The 23,642-nt window shown below is 46.2% G+C and overlaps 2 protein-coding genes across 2 annotated transcripts in view; one reads left to right on the top strand and one right to left on the bottom strand.

Annotated features, from left to right (window-relative positions):
* Nucleotides 1-9,298, bottom strand: part of LOC129708951 (ras association domain-containing protein 5-like) — an 80,387-nt gene extending 71,089 nt beyond the window's left edge. The window contains exon 1 of the mRNA XM_055655030.1: nt 9,044-9,298. The gene's annotated coding sequence lies outside the window, so the exon portion shown is untranslated. The remainder of the gene's footprint in view (nt 1-9,043) is intronic.
* Nucleotides 9,299-9,702: 404 nt separating this feature from the next.
* Nucleotides 9,703-20,930, top strand: psma5 (proteasome 20S subunit alpha 5). Its single transcript, XM_055655027.1, has 9 exons — nt 9,703-9,857; nt 12,642-12,708; nt 13,735-13,861; nt 14,658-14,725; nt 15,109-15,216; nt 16,465-16,523; nt 18,352-18,454; nt 19,517-19,603; nt 20,621-20,930. The coding sequence occupies exons 1-9, from the start codon at nt 9,829-9,831 to the stop codon at nt 20,696-20,698; spliced, it is 726 nt and encodes a 241-aa protein (XP_055511002.1). The 5' UTR covers nt 9,703-9,828; the 3' UTR covers nt 20,699-20,930.
* The last annotated feature ends 2,712 nt before the right edge of the window (nt 20,931-23,642 follow it).

Below are 23,642 nucleotides of genomic sequence, written 5' to 3'. Positions count from 1 at the left end.
AGGAGCTTTGCTATAGGAGCTTTGCTATAGGAGCTTTGCTATAGGAGCTTTGCTCCCCACCCCCTCCTCACTCACTCCTCAACTCACAAACACACACTCACTCCCCCTCTCTCCACACTCACTCCCCACTCACTCCCTCCCCATCCCTCAACAAACACTCACTCCCCCCCCTCCCCACTCACTCCCTCCTCACCCCCCTTCCCCCTCACTCCACACTCACTCCCCACCCCCTTCCCCCTCACCCCCACACTCCCCACTCCCCACCCCTTCCCCCTCACCACCTCCCCACCCACTCCTCACTCCCCCACCCCTTCCCCCCCCCCTCTCACTCACTCCCCACACTCACTCCCTCTCTCCACCACCACTCCCCCTCCCTCCACACTCACTCCTCCCCCACCCCCTCCTCCTCATTCATTCCTCACCCCCCCCACTAACCCCCTCAACAAACACTCATTCACCCCCTCCTCACTCACTCGCCATTCACTCACCCCCTCCTCACTCACCCCTCAATCATTCCTCACTCTCTCCCTCAGACAAACCCTCACTCACTCCCTCAGTCCCGCCTGACTCAGACCCACCCTTGCCCTGCTTACTCTGCTCATTCCATCCCCCAGACACACCCTCACTCCCCCTTCACCCTCACCCTCCTGTCCCTCAGACAGTCCTTTACTCCATCCTCACTCACTCCCCCAGACTCACCCTCTACTCCCTCCCTCCTCTCTCTCTCCCTCCCTCCCTCATACCCAACCTTATTCTCCTCAGTCTGCCCACTGCCACCTCACTCTGCTCACTCCCTCCTCTCTCACTCCCTCAGACCCACCCTCGCCCAACAGTTTATTTGTATTTTGTTGCTCCCAGTATCTCCAGCCTCCTGTGTCTGGAGTGAGCAAGCTGCAGAAACATCGTTGGAGCACTGTTTACTGTACATTCCCTTTCAGCCATCTGCCTTCCTCACAGTTGGGAAACCCCCATCTAACTGGTCAGACTTTTCTTGAAAGTACTCTACGTTGATAGGAAATGCTCTCAATTTGAAATGTGTGAGTTATTCCCCAACCAGTACTTTCCAATTTGGTCAACCTGAGGAGTACCTTCAGCAACAGACTGCTTCCACCAAGATGCAGAACAGAGCGCCACAGGAGATCCTTTTTCCCCTGTACAATTCAACCCCCTTCTGTCATGGGGGAGACTGACCTTCCTACCCCCAATCTTTGCACAACTCAATCCTTTTCACTCATCACATTGATTTCATGTTTCATGTGTCTTGTGTTTTATGACTGTTGGCAGATAAATGAAGTTCTATCGTTTACAAAAAATGACCACTTTAATGCCCATCTCTGATTTAGTTTAGTTTATCTTCGGCCCACCAAGTCCACACCAACCAGCGATCCCGGCACACTAGCACTATCCTACAAACTAGGGACAATTTACAATCTTTACCAAAGCCAGTTAACCTGCAATCCCGCACATCTTTGGAGTGTGGGAGAAAACCAGAGCACCCAGAGAAAACCCACACGGTCACAGGGAGAATGTACAAACTCCGTACAGTGAAGTGAGAGTGAATCGTTCCCTGGTGCTGAACCAACAGACTATATTTCTGGGTCTGAAGGAGGGTGTCGGCCCGAAACGTTGCCTATTTCCTTCGCTCCATAGATGCTGCTGCACCCGCTGAGTTTCTCCAGCTTTTTTGTGTACCTTCGATTTTCCAGCATCTGCAGTTCCTTCTTGAAGACTATATTTCTGAGCTTACAATGCCCTCCATAATGTTTTTTTATTAATGGCCATTTTTATACATTTTGGTTTCACCATGTAGAAATTACAGCAATGTTTATACATAGTCCCCCCCCATTTCAGGGCACCATAATGTTTGGGACACAGCAATGTCATGTAAGTGAAAGTAGTCTTGTTTAGTATTTTGTTCCATATCCTTTGCATGCAATGACAGCTTGAAGTCTGTGATTCATGGACATCACCAGTTGCTGGGTGTCTTCTCTGGTGATGCTCTGCCAGGCCTGTATTGCAGTCATCTTAAGTTTAAGCTTGATTTGGGGGCTAGTCCCCTTCAGTTTTCTCTTCAGCTTAAAAAAGGCATGGACAATTGGGTTCAGATCGGGTGATTGACTAGGCCACTCAAGAATTGACAATTTTTTGCTTTGAAAAACTCTTTTGTTGCTTTAGCAGTATGTTTGGGATCATTGTCTTGCTGTAGAATGAACCGGCAGCCAATGAGTTTTGAGGCATTTGTTTGAACTTGAGCAGATAGGATATGTCTATACACTTCAGAATTCATTATGCTACTACCATCAGCAGTTGTATCATCAATGAAGATAAGTGAGCCAGTACTTTCATCAGCCATACATGCCCAGGTCATAACACCCCCACCACCGTGTTTCACAGATGAGGTGGTATGCTTTGGATCTTGGGCAGTTCCTTCTCTCCTCCATACTTTGCTCGTGCCATCACTCTGATATAAGATAATCTTTGTCTCATCTGTCCACAAAACCTTTTTCCAGAACTGTAGTTGCTCTTTTAAGTATTTCTTGGCAAACTGTAACCTGTCCATCCCATTTTTGCGGCTAACCAGTGGTTTGCATCTTAGAAACATAGAAATTAGGTGCAGGAGTAGGCCATTCGGCCCTTCGAGCCTGCACCGCCATTCAATATGATCATGGCTGATCATCCAACTCAGTATCCCGTACCTGCCTTCTCTCCATACCCCCTGATCCCCTTAGCCACAAGGGCCACATCTAACTCCCTCTTAAATATAGCCAATGAACTGGCCTCAACTACCCTCTGTGGCAGAGAGTTCCAGAGATTCACCACTCTCTGTGTGAAAAAAATTCTTCTCATCTCGGTTTACATCTTGCAGTGCAGCCTCTGTATTTCTGTTCATGAAGTCTTCTGCGGACAATGTTCATTGACAAATCTACACATGAAGAGTGTTTCTGATCTGTTGGACAGGAATTTGGGGATTTTTCTTTATTAGAGGGAGAATTCTTCGGTCATCAGCTGTAGAGGTCTTCCTTGGTCTGCCATTCCCTTTGCGATTAGTAAGCTCACCAAGCTCTTTTTCTTCTTAATGATGTTCCAAACAGTTGATTTTTGTAAGCCTAATGTTTGGCTGATGATTCTAACAGTTTTATTCTTGTTTCGCAGTCTCATTGTGGTTGATTTGACTTTCATTGGCACAACTTTGGTCCTCATGTTGATAAACAGCAATAAAGGTTTCCAGAGGTGATGGAAAGACTGGAGGAAAGACTAGGTGCTGAGAGCTCTCTTATACCTGCATTAAGGAGGCAATTAAACACACCTGAGCAATTACAAATGCTCAGCTGTGAAGCCATGTGTCTCAATCATTATGGTGCCCTGAAATGGGGGGACTATGTATAAACTCAGCTGTAATTTCTACATGGTGAAACCAAATTGTATAAAAATGGCCTTTAATAAATTCTGTAACCTGGCCTTTAATAAATTCTGACAATGTGCACTTTAACCACATGTGGTTTTTTCTATTACAAATCTCAAATTGTGGAGTACAGAGGCAAATAAATAAATGATGGGTCTTTGTCCCAAACATTATGGAGGGCACTGTGTGTCTCTGATGTGAACAGAACAGAACAGAACTGTATACATTGCTGCTGGAAGGAATTTGTTGAACTTTCAACACTATACATGGTGATACCCCATCCAGTAATGCTGCACTGTGCAATGCAGCAATGCTCTTTGTTGCATTGGAGTCTTTGGGGATATTGTGCCTCTTAATTAAAGAAAAATAAAAATCTCTTGTGTGTGAGATACAGTGAGAATAATACATACATCAAGAGCCAGGGAACATAGTGGAAGCATAGAGGAGAAAGGAATGAAAGCAAAAATACAAATTAAGAAGCATAATAAGAGTGAGATAGGAAAGGAATGTAATACGGTACTTCAAGACAAAACAGTAGCAATATGAAGATAGACATAATAAGCTGGCGTAGCTGTGTGGGTCAAGCAGCATCTCTGGAGAAAAGGAATAGGTGAGGTTTGAAGAAGGGTCTCGACCCGAAATGTCAGCCATGCCTTTTCACCAGAGTTACTGTCTGACCCGCTGAGTTACTCCAGCTTTCTGTGTCTATCTTCGGTTTAAGATCTGCAGTTCCTTCCCACACAGTCGAAATGTGACTTCTTGTTGTACTTGTTTTGCGGTCTGTTCACCGCAAGAAACACGACCCATACACCACAACTGTCAGGCGTGCTCCTGATCAGAAAGGAAAAGGAGGTGGGCAAGGAAGCACCACTGGACGTGACATTCACAGAAGAAATTCCAACACGTCACTCATGTTGTCACAGTGCTGTGACCTTTACACTTGTGGCTGACAGTTGTTCTAGCAGCAGGCTGAACCTGCAACATAGCACATGCATATCACAGCCCAAAACACACCCACACATATACACACACACACACACACAGTCATGTCACAACCAAACTCAGATCCACACGCCCAGGAACGTCATAACTGAATCAGGCAGTCAAACACACACACACACACACACACACTCATCTCTTACCAATCAAATTGCATTTTTTGAAGAAGTAACCAAAACGGTCAATGAGGTCAAATTGTCTATATAGAGTCTATATTACTATAGCATATATTAATTTAGATGTAATAACACACCGCCAATAGCAACCTGGGTTAATCTGTAGTCCCAAAGAGTTGATTAATGACATCGATGACAGGAAATGTTCTTTTACTTGGATATACTATTGAAGGTCAGCGTTGGTCCTTACTCCTAAGGTCGGGTGCACAGTCTCCAGCTAAGGCGGTACTAACAACTGACCCTGGGGAAATATCCCTGTCATCCCCCCACTGTTGGCTGGCCGCTGGAGGTGAAGTCCCAGGGGAATCCAACCATACATCAGCAATGTGTCATCAAGGTTTCAAGGTCAGTTTATTGTCACATGTACCATAAGCTACAGTGAAATTTCAATTACCATATAGCCATACTAAAAAAAACCCCCACCAAGACACACTACATCAAAAGTAACATATACATCCACCACAGCGGATTCCCCACATTCCTCGCTGTGACGGAAGGCAATAAAGTCCAATCTTTTTCGTCTTTATTCTCCCGCGATCGGGGCTGTCGAACCATCCGCAGTGGGGGCGATAGAAGCTTCCCTAATCGTAGTGGTCAAAGCCCCTGCGGCTTGGAGTTCCCGAAGTCTGTCTCTAACCAGAGACCGTGAGCTCCATGATGTTAAAGTCCGCAGGCTCCCATGGTTGGAGCTGAGAGATCGATTCCTGGCAAAGGGATCACGAGCTCTGTGATAGTAAGACCCGCAGGCTCCTGCGGTGGAGCTCTCGAAGCCGGTCTCCAGCAAAGGCCGCCAACTCCTCGATGTTAGGCCGGAATTATGATACGGAAAAAAATTGCATCTCCGTCAAAGTAAGAGATTAGAAAAAGTTTCCCCCAACAACCCCCCCCACACACACATAAATCAAGCCAAACACTAAAAAACATACATTTAACACATATTAACAAACACAAAAAGGAAGGGACAGACTGTTGGAGAGGCAGCCACTGCTGCCGTCACCCTGCTCACCAGCTGAGAGAATGGAGCAGCTGGGCTTGTACACTCTGGAGTTTAGAAGGATGAGAGGGTATCTCTTTGAAACATATAAGATTGTTAAGGGCTTGGACACACAAGAGGCAGGAAACATGTTCCCGATGTTGGGGGAGTCCAGAACCAGTGGCCACAGTTTACGAATAAGGAGTAAGCCATTTAGAGCGGAGACGAGGAAATACTTTACCTATTGTCTATTGTCTGCCATTCACACTGAACAATTGACAGAGACAGCAAACCAGGAAGTAAAAAGCAAAACGTTTAACAGGGACAAGGATAGATACAAGAAATAGGAAGAAATAACTTCAGGCAAGCCACACCTGTGCTGGGAGTCAATGTTTCCTAATTTTCATCAGAACTGGAAAGGTGAGAAAACTAGAATGTTGCAAGTCTACTGAGGGTGTGGTTCAATGTTTTATTTATTGTCGTGTGTAGACATACAGGGAAAATGATCAGCCAGTCAAATCACATTGAATGGATACGATGCCATGGCAACTTCCAATTCTCTAAAGAGGGCAAATGGCTTACTCCTGCACCTATTGTCTATTGTCTGCCATTCACACTGAACAATTGTCAGAGACAGCAAACCAAATGGAATTCTTAAAAAGACTCCCACAAACGGGAACATGTTTAACTGGGCATGTCCAAAACCTTAACAATCTTATATAGGTCTCAATAAGATCAGGCAAGCCTCATCCTTCTAAACTGGTACAAGGCTGCTCCATTCTCTCAGCATATGACAGTTCCACCATCCCGGTAATTAACCGTGTAAACCTGCTGCACTGGGAGTCAATGTTTCCTAATTTTCATCAGAACTGGAAAGGTGAGAAAACTCGAATGTTGCAAGTTACTGAGGGTGTGGTTCAATGTTTTATTTATTGTCGTGTGTAGACATACAGGGAAAAGCTTGTTCTGCATGCTACCCAGTCAAATCACACTTCACATGAGTACATGACAGAGACGCACCACATTGCAGTCATCCTGCATTGTCATAACATCCTCCTCGCAGTTCACAGTCACCCAGCTTTGTAATTTTGGCTCAAGAGAAAGGCAAACAGTACGCTGTTCTGCCTTCTCCCCATATCCCCTGACTCCGCTATCTTTAAGAGCCCTATCTAGCTCTCTCATGAAAATATCCAGAGAACTGGCCTCCACTGCCCTCTGAGGCAGACCAATCCTGTTACTGCTATCCAAATGTGCCGCTATTTCATCTTTTATAATTGACTCCAGCATTTTCCCCACCACTGATGTCAGGCTAACTGGTCTATAATCCATGTTTTCTCTCTCCTGCCTGTCTTAAAAAGTAGGATGACATTAGCTACCCTCTAATCCGCAGGAACTGATCCTGAATCTATAGAACATTGGAAGATTATCACCAATGCATCCACGATTTCTAGAGCCACTTCCTTAAGTACCCTGGGATGCAGACCATCAGTCTACCCAACACCATTTCCTGCCTAATGTGGATTTCCTTCAGTTTCTGTCACCCCAAATCCTCTGGCCACTACTATATCAGGAAGATTGTTTGTGTCATCCTTAGTGAAGACAGATCCATAGTACCTGTTCAACTCATCTGCCATTCCCTTGTTCCCCATAATAAATTTACATTTTTCAGTCTTCAAGGGTCCTCTTCACATACCTAAAAAGGTTTTTACTATCCTCCTTTATATTCTTGGCTAGCTTACCTTCGTACTTCATCTTTTCTCCCCATATTGTCTTTTTAGATATCTTCTGTTGCTCTTTAAACATTGCCCAATCCTCTTGCTTTCCACTCATCTTTGCTACATTGTACTTCTTCTCTTTTATTTTTATACTGTCTCTGACGTCCCTTGTCAGCCAGTTGCCCCTTACTCCCTTTGGAATCTCTCTTCCTCTTTGGAATGACCTGATCCTGCACCTTCTGTATTATTCCTAGAAATACCTGCCATTGTTGTTCCACTGTCATCCCTGCTAGGGTATCTTTCTAGTCAACTTTGGCCAGCTCCTCCCTCATGACTCCATAGTCCCCTTTAATCAACTGTAACACTGACACCTCCGATCTACCCTTCTCCCTCTCCAGCATCTGCAGTTCCTTCCTATACACTCTTCTTCAGTCGTTAAATAACCTTTTTTTTAAATAACCCTTTTGGTTTAAAAAAACAAACGGAAACAGGTATTGATAAAAACACCGATTAGAAGCAGCAAAGTGGAGGCACAAGGAACTGCAGATGCTGCAATCCGGAACAAATAACGAAATACTGGAGGAACTCAGCGGGACAGGCAGCATCTGTGGGGGGAATGGACAGACGACGTTTCGAGTTGAGAGTTAAGAGTGCTTAATTGTCATATGTCCAGCAAAGGAACAATGAAGATGAACAAAACACACAAACAAACAATAATCAATAATACAAGAAATGAACAATCAGTGTTACTAGCACTCGCGGGCCGAGTCATTTCCCCGTGTTCTGGTTACCCGTGCCCCCCCCCCCCCCCCAAATCTTTTGTTCACATTGTTTGTCCCCAATCATTTCCACTTACCACATTAATTTCATGTTTCATGTATTTTGTGTTTTATGACGATTGGCAGATCAATTTCCCCCCTGGGATAAATAAAGTTCTATCCTATCGCATTGCATTATTGCTTGTGTGTATATTATACACACACATATACACACTAAACTTTTGTGTTTTTTTTTTACTATGTGTTATACTGCTGCAACTAAGAACCTCACTGTTCCATTTCAGGACATAGGACAATAGAACACTTAACTTGTCCAAGTTCAAGTGAGTTTATTGTCATGTGTCCCTGTATAGGACAATGAAATTCTTGCTTTGCTTAAGCACACAGAAAAATAGTAGGCATTTACTACACTGAAAATTCAAAGAGGTGCACAACTTCAACACCAGAGGAGGTTTCTTTGCGCCACTTGCTGGTTCCAAATCGTGTTACACAAGTTCAAGTCAAGTCAAGTCAAGTTTATTTGTCACATACACATACGAGATGTGCAGTGAAATGAAAGTGGCAATGCTCGCGGACTTTTGTGCAAAAGACAAACAACAAAACAACCAAACAAATTATAAACACAATCATAACACACATATTCTTTTACATAAGTTCATTCAAAGCAACAAAGAGAAAACTTTGAAAATAGGCGACGAATAAAATAATCAAATGGACAGTTAGATAGCGGTAATGTGAACACCACGACAAATATCACCTGCTGTACTGTAATGTGGCAGTGTAGGAGAATTAAAGGACAACGTGTGGCATTCAGTGATCCGGACATTGAAGGAAACGTTGCTTTACAAAGATAGACACAAAATACTGGAGTAACTCAGCGGGACAGGCAGCGTCTCTGGAGAGAAAGAAGGGTCTCGAACCGAAACGTCACCCGTCCCTTCTCTCCAGAGATGCTGCCTGTCCCGCCGAGTTACTCCAGCTTTTTCTGTCAGTCTTACTTGAAGGAGTGCAGGCAGTGAGGGGGTGGGGACGGATGACGGCCGGAACCAAGGGTCAGGATTGCCGCTCTCCACCCGGCGGAGCGTTAGTGGTGCAGCACAACCGCTCCTTCAGCTTGTCCCTTCACGTTGTAATATTCCCCTGGCTGCGGGCGGCGACCTGCGGGCTGTGTCCGTGCATTCCGGCCGCTGTGGCCGCTCCCTCCGGCCGCCGGTGACCAAAGGTCCGGTCGCCCCGGGTTCTTGCTGCTGACTGACCGAGACGCCGCCGGTGACTGACTGACAGCGGACGCGGCCAATCAGTGCTGCGATAGTGCCGGAAGGGGCGTCGGCGGTGACTGACTGACAGCGGATGCAGCCAATCAGTGCTGCGATAGTGCCGGAAGGGGCGTCGGCGGTGACTGACTGACAGCGGACGCGGCCAATCAGTGCGGCGATCGTGCCGGAAGGGGCGTCGGCGGTGACTGACTGACAGCGGACGCGGCCAATCAGTGCGGCGATCGTGCCGGAAGGGGCGTCGGCGATGACCGACTGACAGTGGACGCGGCCAATCAGTGCGGCGATGGCGCCGGAAGGGGCGTCGGCGGTGGCAGTGCCGGTGACTGACAGGAGAGGGGGCCAATTGGAGTTGAGGTAGTGGCGGAAGGGGCGGGTGAAGTACACTGTAGGCCGGGAGTGAGGAGGTGAAGCCGCTCCCGCCCGCAGTCACTCACTCGCTCGTCCGTCCGTCCCGCCTCGGCCCTCGCCGCTCCAGGCCACCGACCCGACTCCCTAGTACCGCCGTCATGTTCATCATCAGGTCCGAGTACGACAGGTGGGTGGCGCCGCTCGCTCTCTCGCTCGCTGCCCGGGCCCGGGAACCTTGGCCATGGGGCCTACACCTCACTCTCTGTGGAGCTGGGCCTCGGCCTCGGCTGTGTGTGCGCCTGGGCCTCGGGGAGCTGAGCCTGGTCTAGGAGCCCCCGGGCCCGGGCCGCTCCCGCTCCACAACCAGCGCCATTACAGGGAGCGAGAGTCCTTTCACTTTCTGCCGGAGCCGCCGCCGGCTGCTGAGTCACAGCCTGGGCCTTGGGACAGAGGCCCAGAGTCCGGGGCCACCCGCCGGCTCCTCTCCCCCCCGGCCGCGGCAGCAGGGAGCCCGGCTCCTCATTGCGCCCTGCACCGAGACACAGCTATAGGATCTTTGCTGGAGACACACCTGCATGATAATTCAAGCAGGAACACACCTGCATGATAATACACCTGTGTATAGTACACGTTTATACACTTGTATACAAAGGCACACAAAAATGCTGGAGAAACTCAGCGGGTGAAGCAGCATCTATGATGCTGCTTCACCCGCTGAGTTTCTCCAGCATTTCTGTGTACCTTCGATTTTCCAGCATCTGCAGTTCCTTCTTATACGCTAATATACATCCCAGACCCAGCTGCCGGGAGCTAAACTAAAGATCCTAGTATCTTTGAGCTAAACTCCATTCGGCCAACAAGTTTCAAGGATAATGTTTCTTGGTCCTGCAAAATATTCCAATTGGAATTTAAACTGGAGGTGGTGGAGGGAGGACTTAAGCCAGAAAGGGTTTTTCGGAAGAAAGAGCTACCTTAAATGTAGTTGCATCTGGTTTGGTAACTATGGTAGGGTAGAGATTACTCCATGCTTTAATTGTGCAGGGGAAGAACGAATTGTTGTACACATCTACTGTCTTGGTAGCTGGAATCTCAAATTGGATCGAATGCCCTCATCTGCTCCTAATTAGTTTGAGTTTGGGGGCAGACAAATCAATTCAAAGCAACCTTCAATTGTTCGCATGAAGATAGACACAAAATGCTGGAGTAATTCAGTGGAACAGGCAGCATTATTATCCATTATCAGAACTGACCTGGCAGACCCATTATTTCTGCCTGCTCCTGTCCCACTGAATTCATTTTCACAGATCACGACTCCATCCGATCCCCTCTGGATGATCCTTCCCGCACATCCAAATACTCTCATGTCACGCAGTCAGGATGCTCGGTGATCAGACTTGTGGCTTCCTCTTCCAGGTCCAATGTGTCCCCTTATGAGTGTTCCAGGATTTAATAGAATTTCTTCAAAGTTAACTAATCTTAAAGTGGAGATTTCGAAGCATGGAACTGCAGATGCTGGTTTACACCGAAGATAGACACAAAATGTTGGGGTAATTCAGCGGGACAGGCAACATCTCTGGAGAAAAGGAATAGGTGACATTTTCGGTTGAGACCGTTCATCATAAAGTTGACATTGACAGGTTCTTGATTAGTGCCAAAGGGTACCAAAGGCGAAGGGTGCCAAAGGATACAGGGAGGAGGCAGGAGAATGGGTTTGAGAGGGAAGGTTAGATCAGCCATGATTGAATGGCGGAGTAGACTAGAAGGGCTGAATGGCCTAATTCTGCTCCTTTGACATGAAATACCCTTCCATTCTCTGTTCTGCAGGGCAGTGGTACCATATTGTTAGTTCTGGTCCCACCCAAGTTGTCTCATCATCTTCCTGTTGCAACTGGATATTTAGTTGTATTTTTGAGTTCTTGGTACTGGGCCAAACAGATCAAGAGGAGTGTGGGATTGATAGTTCCTAGTAGTTCACACATGGACCTTGCTCTTCGTGTGAGTGATCATCAGGCCTCATTGTTTAATGTTGTGTATTAGACATATATTGTTGATGTTCAAGGCTGATGGTTGCTTTGAAGAAGCTGTTCTTGAACCTGGTGGCCACAGTTTTCAGTTTCCTGTACCACCTTCCCGATAGGTGTAAAATGAGAGCATGGTCAGGGTGATATTCTCTGGAGAACATGGATAGGTGACATCTTAGGTTGACACAGATTCAGTCTGAAGAAAAGTCTTGACCGAAACGTCACCTTTCCATGTTCCTCAGAGATGGTGCCTGACCTGCTGAGTTACACCAACACTCTGTGAAACGTCATCTATCCATGTTCTCCACAGATGCTGCCTGACCCACTGAGTTACTCCAGCACTCTGTGAAACGTCACCTATCCATGTTCTCCACAGTTGCTGCCTGACCCGCTGAGTTACTCCAGCACTCTGTGAAACGTCACCTATCCATGTTCTCCACAGATGCTGCCTGACCCACTGAGTTACTCCAGCACTCTGTGAAACGTCACCTATCCATGTTCTCCACAGATGCTGCCTATTACTCCAGCCTTTGTGTCTTTCCTTGGTAAACCAGCATCTACAGTTCCTTGTTTCTACATTGAAATACAAGTTATATGATCTTTAGTTTAGTTTTATTTTAGAGATACAGTATGGAAAGAGACCCTTCGGCCCACCAAGTCCGTGCCAACCAGCGATCACCCCATACGCTGAAACTATCCTACACACTCGGGACAATTTTCAATCTTTACAGAGAGCCAATTGACCTACAAACCTGTATGTCTTTGGAGGGTGTGAGGAAACTGAAGCACTCGAGCACACAGGCTGCAGAAGCAATTGGGGAATGTGCAATTGGAGGAAGTACAAGGGTGAGATTGTGGAGCTGAACCACATTAGCTGGGCTGAGTGATCACCTGTGTTGCGTGATTATCTTTGAAGAAATAACACACTATGGTTTCATTTTCCTTTTCAGAGGTGTTAACACGTTCTCTCCAGAAGGCCGGCTATTTCAAGTTGAATATGCTATCGAAGCCATTAAGGTATGTTTCTGTTGTAGAATGGGTGGGTAAAGCCCAACGATAGTCTCATGTTCTGGGGAAACGCACACTGGAAATGATGGTCAATTATTTTATTGGTTATACTTTTAATCTAAGGGAGAATTTCACACATAAAATTGTCCATTTCCAACCATGTTAAAACAGCCATGTTCGTATTACACCTTTCAGTGCGAGTCGTCCTAACACACTTCACAGCCAGTGTTTAGAGAGTAATACTGTGTGGAAACAGGCACTTTGGCCCAACGCCCACATTGGCCAACATGTCCCAGCTACACTAGTCCCACCTGCCTGCGTTTGGTCCATATCCCTCCAATCTTGTCCTATCCATGTACTTGTCTAACTGTTTCTTAAATGTTGGGATAGTCCCTGCCTCAACTACTTCCTCTGGCAGCTTGTTCCATACACCCACCACCCTTTGTGTGAAAAAGCTACTCCTCAGATTCCTATTGAACCCAAGATAGACACAAAAAGCTGGAGTAACTCAGCGGGTCTGTTTTTTGTGTTTTTTCTTCACACTAGTTCTGTTCTATTTTATCAAAACCCACTTAGCAATCCTCCACGTTCTCCATGGAGACTAGTGACAAATTTTATAGATACAGCATGTAAATAGGGCCTTCAGCCCTCCAAGTCCACGACAACCATCCATCAATTGTTCACACTAGTTTCATGTGTAGGAAGGAACTACAGATGCTGGTTTAAACCCAAGATAGACACAAAAAGTTAGAGTAACTCAGCGGGTCTGACTCACTGAGTTACTCTGGCTTTTTGTGTCTTTCTTCACACTAGTTCTATGTTATCCCACTTACTCATCCACTCTCCATAGACTAGTGACAAGGAGAATGTGCAACTCCACACGTCTAGTAGCCAAGGTCAGATCACAAGCAGTCTCTGGTGTTGTGAGACAGTGGCAGCTTCATGATGTTAGAGACGCCATCCTACTGTATTTTTAAACAAGGTCAATTTAATTTTGAAGAGATAGTGAAATTTATGCTCTTTCTGTTTCCACAGTTGGGCTCCACTGCGATCGGGATCCAGACAAGCGAGGGTGTTGTTCTCGCCGTCGAGAAGAGGATCACATCTTCACTGATGGAACCCAACAGCATCGAGAAAATAGTGGAAATTGATACACACATAGGTGGGTACATTGTGGAGGGGGGGGGGGGGGGGGGGGGGGGGGAAGAGCAATCAAAGACAATCAACCTTTTGTTACTAATTCCGACGGACTATTTTTGGTTTATTATTGTCACATGTACAGTGACAATACAGTGAAAAGCTTTGTCTTGCATGCTGCAATCAGATCAGACAATTTAGATTAGGTCCTTTATTTGTCATTCAGACCTTTCGGTCCGAACGAAATGTCGTTGCCTGTAGCCATACATATAATAATAAACAACAAAACACTATAAACACAAATTAACATCCACCACAGTGAGTTCACCAGGCACCTCCTCACTATGATGGAGGCAAAAGTCTTAAGGTTGCTGTTTCTTCCCTCATTCTCCCTCTGCGCTGAGGCGATATGTTGTTACCCCACCGGGCGATGGTAGTCAGTCCCGCGGCTCAACAGAGCTCCGCGAACGGGCCGGTTCAAGCTCCGCGGCCCGGGGTGGTCGAAGCTGCCGCCCTCCAGTTCAGCGGACGCAGCTGTTGCCGCGGGAGCTCTGGAAAACAAGCACCAGCCTGTGACCCGCGATAAATATATACATAAATACAATCAAAAGTATAATAGGTAGAGCAAAGGAGAAGATACTGAGCGTGGAATATAATTCCCAGCATTGTAGCAATATTGTGGTTCGTTTACTGAGGATAGACAATTTATAATTTTGTATGTTAAAAATAATTGATGTGCATTAAATATAAAAATGTTTGAAGTGAAACTACAAAACCTTTCTGTAAGGTTTTGTACTAAATGTTAATTATTTTCTTTGTAGGATGTGCAATGAGTGGATTAATAGCTGACGCCAAAACCTTGATCGACAAAGCACGTGTTGAGACGCAGGTAAATGTAAAGCCACGGATTCAACTTTGTTGTTGAAGTTTCTATGAGATCAGGTGTCCGCTAATTATTATTTGTGTTGACGTGGTCTTGGAAGAGCGCATGCTTTTTTGATCGCGAATATTTTATGTTCACTTTTAACTATTTTAACTTGAAGTTTCTTAAATTGGTAAAATGAATATTTTTTTTCCAAAGATAGACTAAAGTGCTGGAGTAACTGAGGGTGTCGGGCAGTATCTCTGCAGAAAAAGGCAAGGTGACGTTTCAAGTTGGGACTAAGCCCTTTTCTCTAGCAATGCTGTCTGCCCAGCTGAGTTACTCCGGCACTTTGGTATAAACCAGCATCTGCAGTTCTTTATTTCTAAAAATATTTTTCCGTTCTTTAGAATCACTGGTTTACCTACAATGAAAACATGACGGTTGAGAGTGTGACCCAGGCCGTCTCCAACCTGGCCTTGCAGTTTGGTGAAGAAGATGCAGACCCTGGTGCAATGGTAACAGTCCCGGCTACATCTGTACCCACTGTATCACAGGACTACACTACACCTGTACCCACTGTATTGTTACGTGAACATTGTATCACTGAAGGTTGTAATGGTCGTCCTTCACCGTCAAAACCCATGAAACGTAGTTCAAGCAACAAACTCACACAGGAAATCCAAAGTGCTGAGAAAATAGCGGGTCAGGCAGCATCTGTGGAGGGAATGGACAGGCGATGTTTCAGTTCAGGACCCTTCAGATGGTGAGGGGAGGTGTAGGAGGAAGAGGTGGTAAAGCTGGCAAAGATGGAATGAGGTGGGACAAAGCCTGGCAAGTGATAGGTGGGTGCAGGTGATTGGCAGATGGGTGAAGTAAATGACAAAGGCTGGAGGTGAAAAGGAGACAAACGGGTGTCAGATAAAGAAAGACGAGTGAAATGTAACGCTAGAGGGAGGGGTATGGGTGGAAGAGGAGGGGGGGGGGGCTGGGAGATGTGTGTACAGAGGAGGGGAAAGGAGCAAGTGACTGGGAGGAAGGAGTCCATGCTGTGATACAGGTGGAGGGGGTGGGGGGGGTGGTTGGGTATTACCTGAAATTGGAGAATTCAATGTTCATTCCATTGGCTTGTAAATTTATATTACCAGCATGCTTAATTTTGAATTGGCCAAATTGATATTTGCTGAGCACACTGAGTGGAGGTATTCGCGTTTGATCACACGAGTCCTCCATGGAAATGTTCCAACATGCACTATTTTAAACTGAGGGAGGCAGAGAAATGTAAAAGTAGGAATAGGCCATTCAGCCCCTCAGGCTGCTGCACCATTCAATAATTCATGGCTGATATTTACCTCGGTACCACTGTGTTGTACAAGGTCGATATCCCTTGATTCTCCTAAGCTCTAATAATTTGATCACTCGCTGCAAGACTAATTTTTAATTATTATTTATGATGGTTTAGGCGGCATAGTGGTACAGCTGGTAGAGCTGCTGCCTCTAGGCGCCAGAGACCCAGGGTCCTGCCTGTGTGGAGTTTCAACGTTCTTCTTGGATGTCCGATTTCATCCCACATCCCCAACACGGGTTTGGAGGTCAATTGGCTTTTCTAAATTGCCCTTGATGTGCAAGGAGTAGATTAGAAAGTGAGGTAACGTAGAACATGTGTAAACGGATGATTGGTATGGAATCGGTGGACTGAAAGGCCTGTTTGTGTGCTGTTTCTGTTAATTAAAACTTTATCTAATACAGTTTTGTTTTTCCCCCAGAGCCGACCGTTTGGCGTGGCGTTGCTGTTTGGAGGGATTGATGAAAAGGGACCACAAATGTGAGCGTAATTTCTCTTGAGAGTTTGTTACCTTATTCTAGATGGTTTATTCCAGCACGTTGATAGTGCCATGGCATACTATTTAAACTTGGATGATAATCTTGAGTTTCTTTCTGACTTTGGTACTGAAGAAAAGATTCATGGTTTTGTAACTCCCTAGTGTGTAGGGAGTGGATGAGAAAGAGGGATAACATAGAAGTAATGTGAATTATGATTGATGATCAGTATGGACTCGGTGGGCCGAAGGGTCTGTTTCCATGCTGCCTGCTTCAATCAATCAAACAAATCATGGAGAAACAAGAGAGTGCAAATAAAAAGACACACAGTACTGGAGTAACTCAGCGGGTCAGGCAGCATCTGTGGAGAACATGGATAGGTGACGTTTCACAGAGTGCTTTAGTAACTCAGTGGGTCAGGCAGCATCTGTGGAGAACATGAATAGGTGATGTTTCAGGTCATGACCCTTCAGGGACAATGGGGTCCTAACCTGAAATGTCACCCATCCAGATTGTACAGAGATGCTGCCTATTCAACCCTGGATAACTACCCGGAGATAATAATAATAATAATAAATTTTATTTATGGGCGCCTTTCAAGAGTCTCAAGGACACCTTACAAAAATTTAGCAGGTAGAGGAAAAACATGTAAGCGGAATGAAATAAATAGTAGAGACATGACTAGTACACAAATTAAAGACAGAATTCAATTCAAAACACAGTATGAGGCAATTCAAGCACAGATGAAAAGGGAGGAGGACGTGGGGCTAAGGATAGCCAGAGGTGAAGAAATGGGTCTTGAGGCGGGACTGGAAGATGGTGAGGGACACGGAATTGCGGATCAGTTGGGGGAGGGAGTTCCAGAGCCTGGGAGCTGCCCTGGAGAAGGCTCTGTCCCCAAAACTGTGGAGGTTGGATTTGTGGATGGAGAGGAGACCGGCTGATGTGGATCTGAGGGACCGTGAGGGTTGGTATGGGGAGAGGAGGTCAGTGAGATATGGGGGGGGGGGCAGATGGTGGAGGGCTTTGTAGGTGAGGACCAGGATTTTGTAGGTGATCCGATGGGAGATGGGAAGCCAGTGAAGTTATTTGAGGACTGGAGTGATGTGATGCCAGGATTTGGTGTGGGTGATGAGTCGGGCGGCTGCGTTCTGGACCAGTTGGAGTCGGTTGATGTAGGTGGAGCTGATGCCAAGGAGAAGCGAGTTGCAGTAGTCCAGTCGGGAGGAGATGAAGGCGTGGATAAGTCTTTCAGCAGCGGGAGGTGTGAGAGAGGGTCTGAGTTTGGCGATGTTGCGGAGATGGAAGAAGGAGGTTTTAATGACATGGCGGATGTGAGGCTCAAGGGAGAGGGTGGAATCAAAGATCACGCCAAGGTTACGGGCCTGGGGAGTTGGGGAGACCCTGGTGCCGTCGATGGTGAGAGTGGGGTTAATGATTTTGCTGAGTGTGGATTTGGAGCCTATGAGGAGGAATTCTGTTTTATCGCTGTTGAGTTTGAGGAAGTTATGTTGCATAGATAGACTAGAACGGGAGTCAAGGGTTATGGGGAGAAAGCAGAAAAATGGGATTAGGTGGCAGAGATCAGCCATGATTGAATGGCGGAGTATACTCGATGGGCTGAATGGCCTAATTTACTCCTATAACGTGAACTAGAGAGCAGTCTGAGCTATCTTTTATCATACCTTACTGGACTTTATTTTTAACTAAACGTTATTCCCTTTATCATGTATCTGTACACTGCGACCTTCTCGATTGTAATTATGTATCAGCTTTTCACTGCATCCCGGTACACGAGACAATAAACAAAAGTGTTTCAATGTCTTGAGCAGGTATCACATGGATCCGTCGGGGACCTTTGTACAGTGTGTTGCCAGAGCCATTGGTTCTGCTTCAGAGGGAGCGCAGAGTGCCCTGCAGGAGGTCTATCACAAGGTAGGCAGCCACTCACCTGTCTGTGGGGGGTGTAATCGCCCGTGTGTGGTACCCAGTCTCCGCTCCCACTGACGCGATATTCTCATGGCCAGTCCAGCCGAGGTTCTGGCGTACGATGATGGCTGATTGCAGCGTTCAGGGTGGGTAATAAACCTTGCGGTTCTGTATCTTTCCCAAGAATTAATTTAGTCATTGAGCTGTGCAGCATAGAAACAGGCCCATCGTCCTATCCCATCCTTGCCCAATCCCATTAGGGTGCTCGCCCCACTTGCCTGCATCTATTCCATATCCCTCTGTGTGTGAGTATCTGTCCAGATCCTCTTGAGATAGTCAATAGTCAATTTTAATTGTCACATACACCCGATGGTGCAGTGAAAAATGAATTTGCCAGCAGCGGTACAATTAAAAAAGAACACACAATACACAATAAGATTTAACACAAACATCCACCACAGCACTTCACTGTGGTGGAAGGCACAGTCAATCCTCCTCCTTGTTCACCCGGGGGCCATAAAACCCTCCATAGTTGTCGGATGTACAGGCCCTCTCGTCGGGAGGGTAGAACACACTCCACGGCTTAGAGGTCCCAAATCGGCACTTCAGGATGTAACAGTCCGCGGGCTAGTGCTCGGAGAGCTCCCTTCTGGCGACCCCCGGCAAGGGTTCACCGGCTCCGAGGTGAAAAGTCCACGCTGCGCCCGCTGCTGATATTCCGGGCCTGACTTCGGGAAAGGTTGCTCCAATCCATTGTGGTAGGCGGCGAGGGAGGCGACATGATAAAAAGTCGCCTCTCCGTGGAGGAGGAGGCCGAAAGCGGTTCCCCCCTTTTTTCAATTTAAATTGATCTCTGCTTAATTGGTTTCCCGTGTTATTGCTGTCATTTTTATGGAAATATATTGCCCTTTCTATTGAGTTAACATGTTTGCCACACGTTGTCTGGCTGGCCACTTGCAGGGGGATACACTTGAGCTGCAGTTTTAATGAGCAGTTGTTGTGATGAGTTTAAACCAACATTGGTAGTGGATGCACAAATGATGTTAACACTTGATTTTAAAATTTCAGTCGATGACATTAGACGACGCAAAGAAGGAAGCGCTCACCATCCTCAAACAAGTCATGGAGGAAAAGCTCAGCGCGACTAATATTGAGGTATGAACATTTGCGCTTGGTGATGCAGAGGTTCACATGTTATAGGAGTAGAATTAGGCCATTCGGCCCATCGAGTCTACTCCACCATTCGATCATGGCTGATCTCTGCCCCCTAATCCCATTTTCTGCCTTCTCCCCATAACCTTTCACACCCGTTCTAATCTGCCTTAAAAATATCCACTGATTTGGCCTCCACAGCCCTCTGTGGCAATGAGTTCCACAGATTCACTCCCCTCTGACTAAAGAAGTTCCTCCTCGCTTCCCTTTTAAAAGAGCACCCTTTAATCCTGAGGCTGTGACCTCAGGTCCTAGACACTCCCACTAGCGGAAATAACCTCTCCACATCCACTCTATCTGGGCCTTTCACTATTCTGTGTGTTTCAATGAGGTCCCCCCTCATTCTTCTAAACTCCAGTGAGTACAGGCCCAGTGCCGACTAATGCTCATCATAGGTTAACCTCATTCCTGGGATCATTCTTGTAAGCCTCCTATGGACCCTCTCCAGAGCCAGCACTTCCTTCCCCAGATATGGGGCTCACATCTGCCCACAGTATTCCAAATGCGGCCTGACCAGAGCCTCTTGGAGCCTCAGATGCAGTAAGCCGCCAGTGTGCTGGGACACTGCACTTCCAATTAGTGACTAAACATTGGCTGCTGAAGGTTGGGAAAGTTTATGCTGATCGCCTGAGCATGTGTGAGTGACGGGCAGCTATCTACCCACTGTGTCCCCTCGCAGCCCCCTCCCCCTCCCTGAGGTTGAAGACACTCCAGGACAAAAAAATAGGTAGAAAATATGATCCTGCATTTTGAAGCTCCTTGGAGCAGAATGCCAAGTTCCTGTTCTGTGCTGGTTCTCTGAGAGCCTGCCAAAAGTTGCAGCAAGATACTAGGAAGATGCCAAAGTCTCCTGCCTTGTTCCCGTAAGTTCCAGGGTATTTAATAAAGCTTAGAGCTGTACTATAGCTGGTAAGATCTGCAGTTTGCCAGACTCTGTTAACTGCTCCATTCTCTTTTCAGCTCGCAACAATAGAGCCTTTAAAAGTATTCCACATGTATACAAAGGAAGAGCTGGAGGAGGAAATTAAGAAAATTTGAATTTGGGCCCTGACTATTGTTTCCTCGAGCATCAATTCAAGCAATCAAAGTTCCAAGCTCCGGAGATTGTTGGTTTGTGGAATAGAACTTGTTGTAGGACTGAGCAATTTCAGATAAAGTTACTGCATATGTAATATGTTTTATCCTGGTTTTTGGGGAAATCTCTGTACATAGTGCATTGAAAACCATTATTATCAACCAAATGGGACGAAATAAATTTTTGTTACTGATGCTGTGTTGTCAAATCTTCTGTTTAAATATATAAACTCTTGTTAAAAGTTATAATTAATTTACTTGTCAATTTGTCCGACCAGCTGAGTCCCTCCAGCACTTTGTTTTTCTCTAGATTCCAGCATCTGCACGACAGGCAATAAGACAATGGGTGCAGGAGTAGGCCATTCAGCCCTTCAAGCCAGCACCGCCATTCAATGTGATCATTGTTGAGGTTTGCATCTGTGGATGTTTTTGGAAGAGTGAGGGGACAATTGAAACCCACAATCCTGAGGGTCTTCTCGGTGAAGGGAGACGATGGTTCCTCAAGGGGGATTCCAGAACCAAGGATTGTTGTTTAAAGATAAGGGAGTTACTCAGTTAAGATCAATGAGATTATACTGTTTCCAAGGGTTGGGAGTCTTTACAACTCTCTTCCACAAGGGGGCAGTAGAAGCAGAATGTTTTATGATCCGTTTGTGTTCATGTACTCGGGGACACAATTATCTGCTTGTTAGAGTTAATGTGCTTTCAGCTGTGAATAAGCAATTGTGGAAAACTGAAAAGAGGATCATAATGAACCCTTTAAAGTAAATATAGTATTCAATGTAAAAAGACTCAAATGCTGAAGTAAATCAGCAGGTTAGGCAGCATCTCTGGAGAGCATGCATAGGAGACCTTTGGGGTTAGGACCCTTCCTCAGACTGGTAGGTCTGAAGAGAGGTCCTGACCTGAAACGTCACCTATCCATGTTTTCCAGAGATGCTGCCTAACCGGCAGATTTACTTCAGCAATTTGTGTCTATTTCAAACTCCTATAGAGCCGCATCACGACTTCCTGACTCTTATACTCAATCCCCTGTCCAATCAAGACAACCATACCTTCTTTACCTCTCAGAAGATAAACACAAAATGCTGGAGTAACTCAGCGCAATAGGCAGCATCTCTGGAGAGAAGGACGGAGACGTTTCTGGGTCGAGACCCTTCTTCAGACCACTTGGGCTCCCATTTTTAAGAACTCGCCTCATTGATTTGTGTGGTTGGGGAAATAGCATCATGGAGTCTTTCAGCATGGAAACAGGCCCTTCGGCCCAACGCCCCATCTACACTAGTCCCATCTTCCTGCATTTGGCCCATATCCGTCTAAACCTGTCCTATCCATGTACCTGTCTAAATGTTTCTTAAACGTTGGGATAGTCCCAACCCCAACTACCTCCTCTGGCAGCTTGTTCCATACACCACCCTTTGCGTGAAAACGTTATCCCTCAGATTCCTATTAAATCTTTTCACCTTAAACGTATGTCCTCTGATATTTGATCCCCTGAATCTGGGCAAGAGACTCTGTGCATCTACCCAATCTATTCCTCTCATGATCTTATATGCCTCTACAAGATCACCCCTCATCCTTCTGTGCTCCATGGAATAGAGTCCCAGCCTGCTCAACCTCTCCATGTTGCTCACACCCTTTAGTCCTGGCAACATCCTCCTAAATATCTGCACCCTTTCCAGCTTGACAGCAAATGAGAGTAATAGACGCGGATGTGTTTGAACAGCAGACGTTACGGAGGTGATGAATGTTGCACGGAGTGGAGTGTTCCTGTTTGCAATTATAATCAGTTTGTCCCGGTATTACTCTCAATTGAAGGGTATGCATTTAATGCTGGTGTCGGGAGATAAAGTGCAGCAGGATATCCGGTGCCATGAGGCACTTGGCCAAAACATCATCTGTTTGAAATGAACCGTCACTGCTCGAGCAGGGACTTTCCAGTGTGTGGTTTTGTTATTGTGGGGGGGGGTGAGGAGTGACGGGCAGCAACAGGTATCTTTCGATTTTTTTGATTTAAAAATACAGCGTGGCAACAGGCCCATTGGCCCATCAACTCCAGTGGGGCCTTGGATGACCCAACATTCTTCCGTCTGCCACATTCTCGCCACTGACTCAGTTTGACGGGAGAGTTGGTGCTTGTGGCTCTGTAGTGTATTAATGCCAGGCTCCGTCCAGATGAGCCTCTGGTGTAGGTTTATTATTGTCATTGTGGACGGAAGTAAGAGTGAAAAAGGATGCTATCCAAACAGAGTAGATCATACTACACATAACTGCCATCAACTCAAATCCAAGTACAATGGGTAGAGCAAAGGGGCAGATACAGAGTGCAGAATATAGTTCTCAGCATCATAGCGCATCAGTTCCAGCGACAAGGTCCAATGTCTGCAATGGGGTAGAGGTGAATCGGACAGTACCCAACATTCAGGTTGATCAGAATAAATACCTGTTATAAAAACAAGAAGTTGTATGCCTTTCTGCCCATATGTGCAGAAACACATCATAAATAACATCAATTAACCCAGGATTAAGACTGGAATTTCATATATTGTTCAAAGCCAACATTCACAATTAAGTGCCATCAGCTGTTTAATGCTCTCGTTGGTTCTGAGGTCACTGTCCCAACACACAGTTTGACAGCTCCATTGCTTTTTCACAAAACATCGTGATCTACGTGCATGTGTAAATAAACTCTCTTGCTTTGCTGACTATTAGCGACTCCCTTGTTCAACCCCACCCATGCGGGTCCTGTGGCTTTACATCACAGATGTCACTATGTCTATTGTCAAAGTGGGAACAGCATTAACGCTGTGATATGAATCTCTACCTCTCCAACAAGCACAGAAGCATTCACTTTCGGTTTAGATGTTAGGTTTAGATTTATTATTGTCGTGTGTACCAAGGTAACGTG

This window comes from Leucoraja erinacea, chromosome 24, assembly GCF_028641065.1.
Source record: "Leucoraja erinacea ecotype New England chromosome 24, Leri_hhj_1, whole genome shotgun sequence".
In the NCBI taxonomy this organism is placed as follows: domain Eukaryota; kingdom Metazoa; phylum Chordata; class Chondrichthyes; order Rajiformes; family Rajidae; genus Leucoraja; species Leucoraja erinaceus.
This window is presented reverse-complemented; position numbering and strand designations above follow the sequence as displayed.

Excerpts from the sequence above, each read along its gene's own strand:
- psma5 (XM_055655027.1), top strand. The coding sequence starts at position 9,829 with ATGTTCATCATCAGGTCCGAGTACGACAG. Across the intron at positions 12,709-13,734 it reads ATGCTATCGAAGCCATTAAG|TTGGGCTCCACTGCGATCGG; the intron begins GTATGTTTCTGT and ends CTGTTTCCACAG. Across the intron at positions 13,862-14,657 it reads GGAAATTGATACACACATAG|GATGTGCAATGAGTGGATTA; the intron begins GTGGGTACATTG and ends TTTTCTTTGTAG.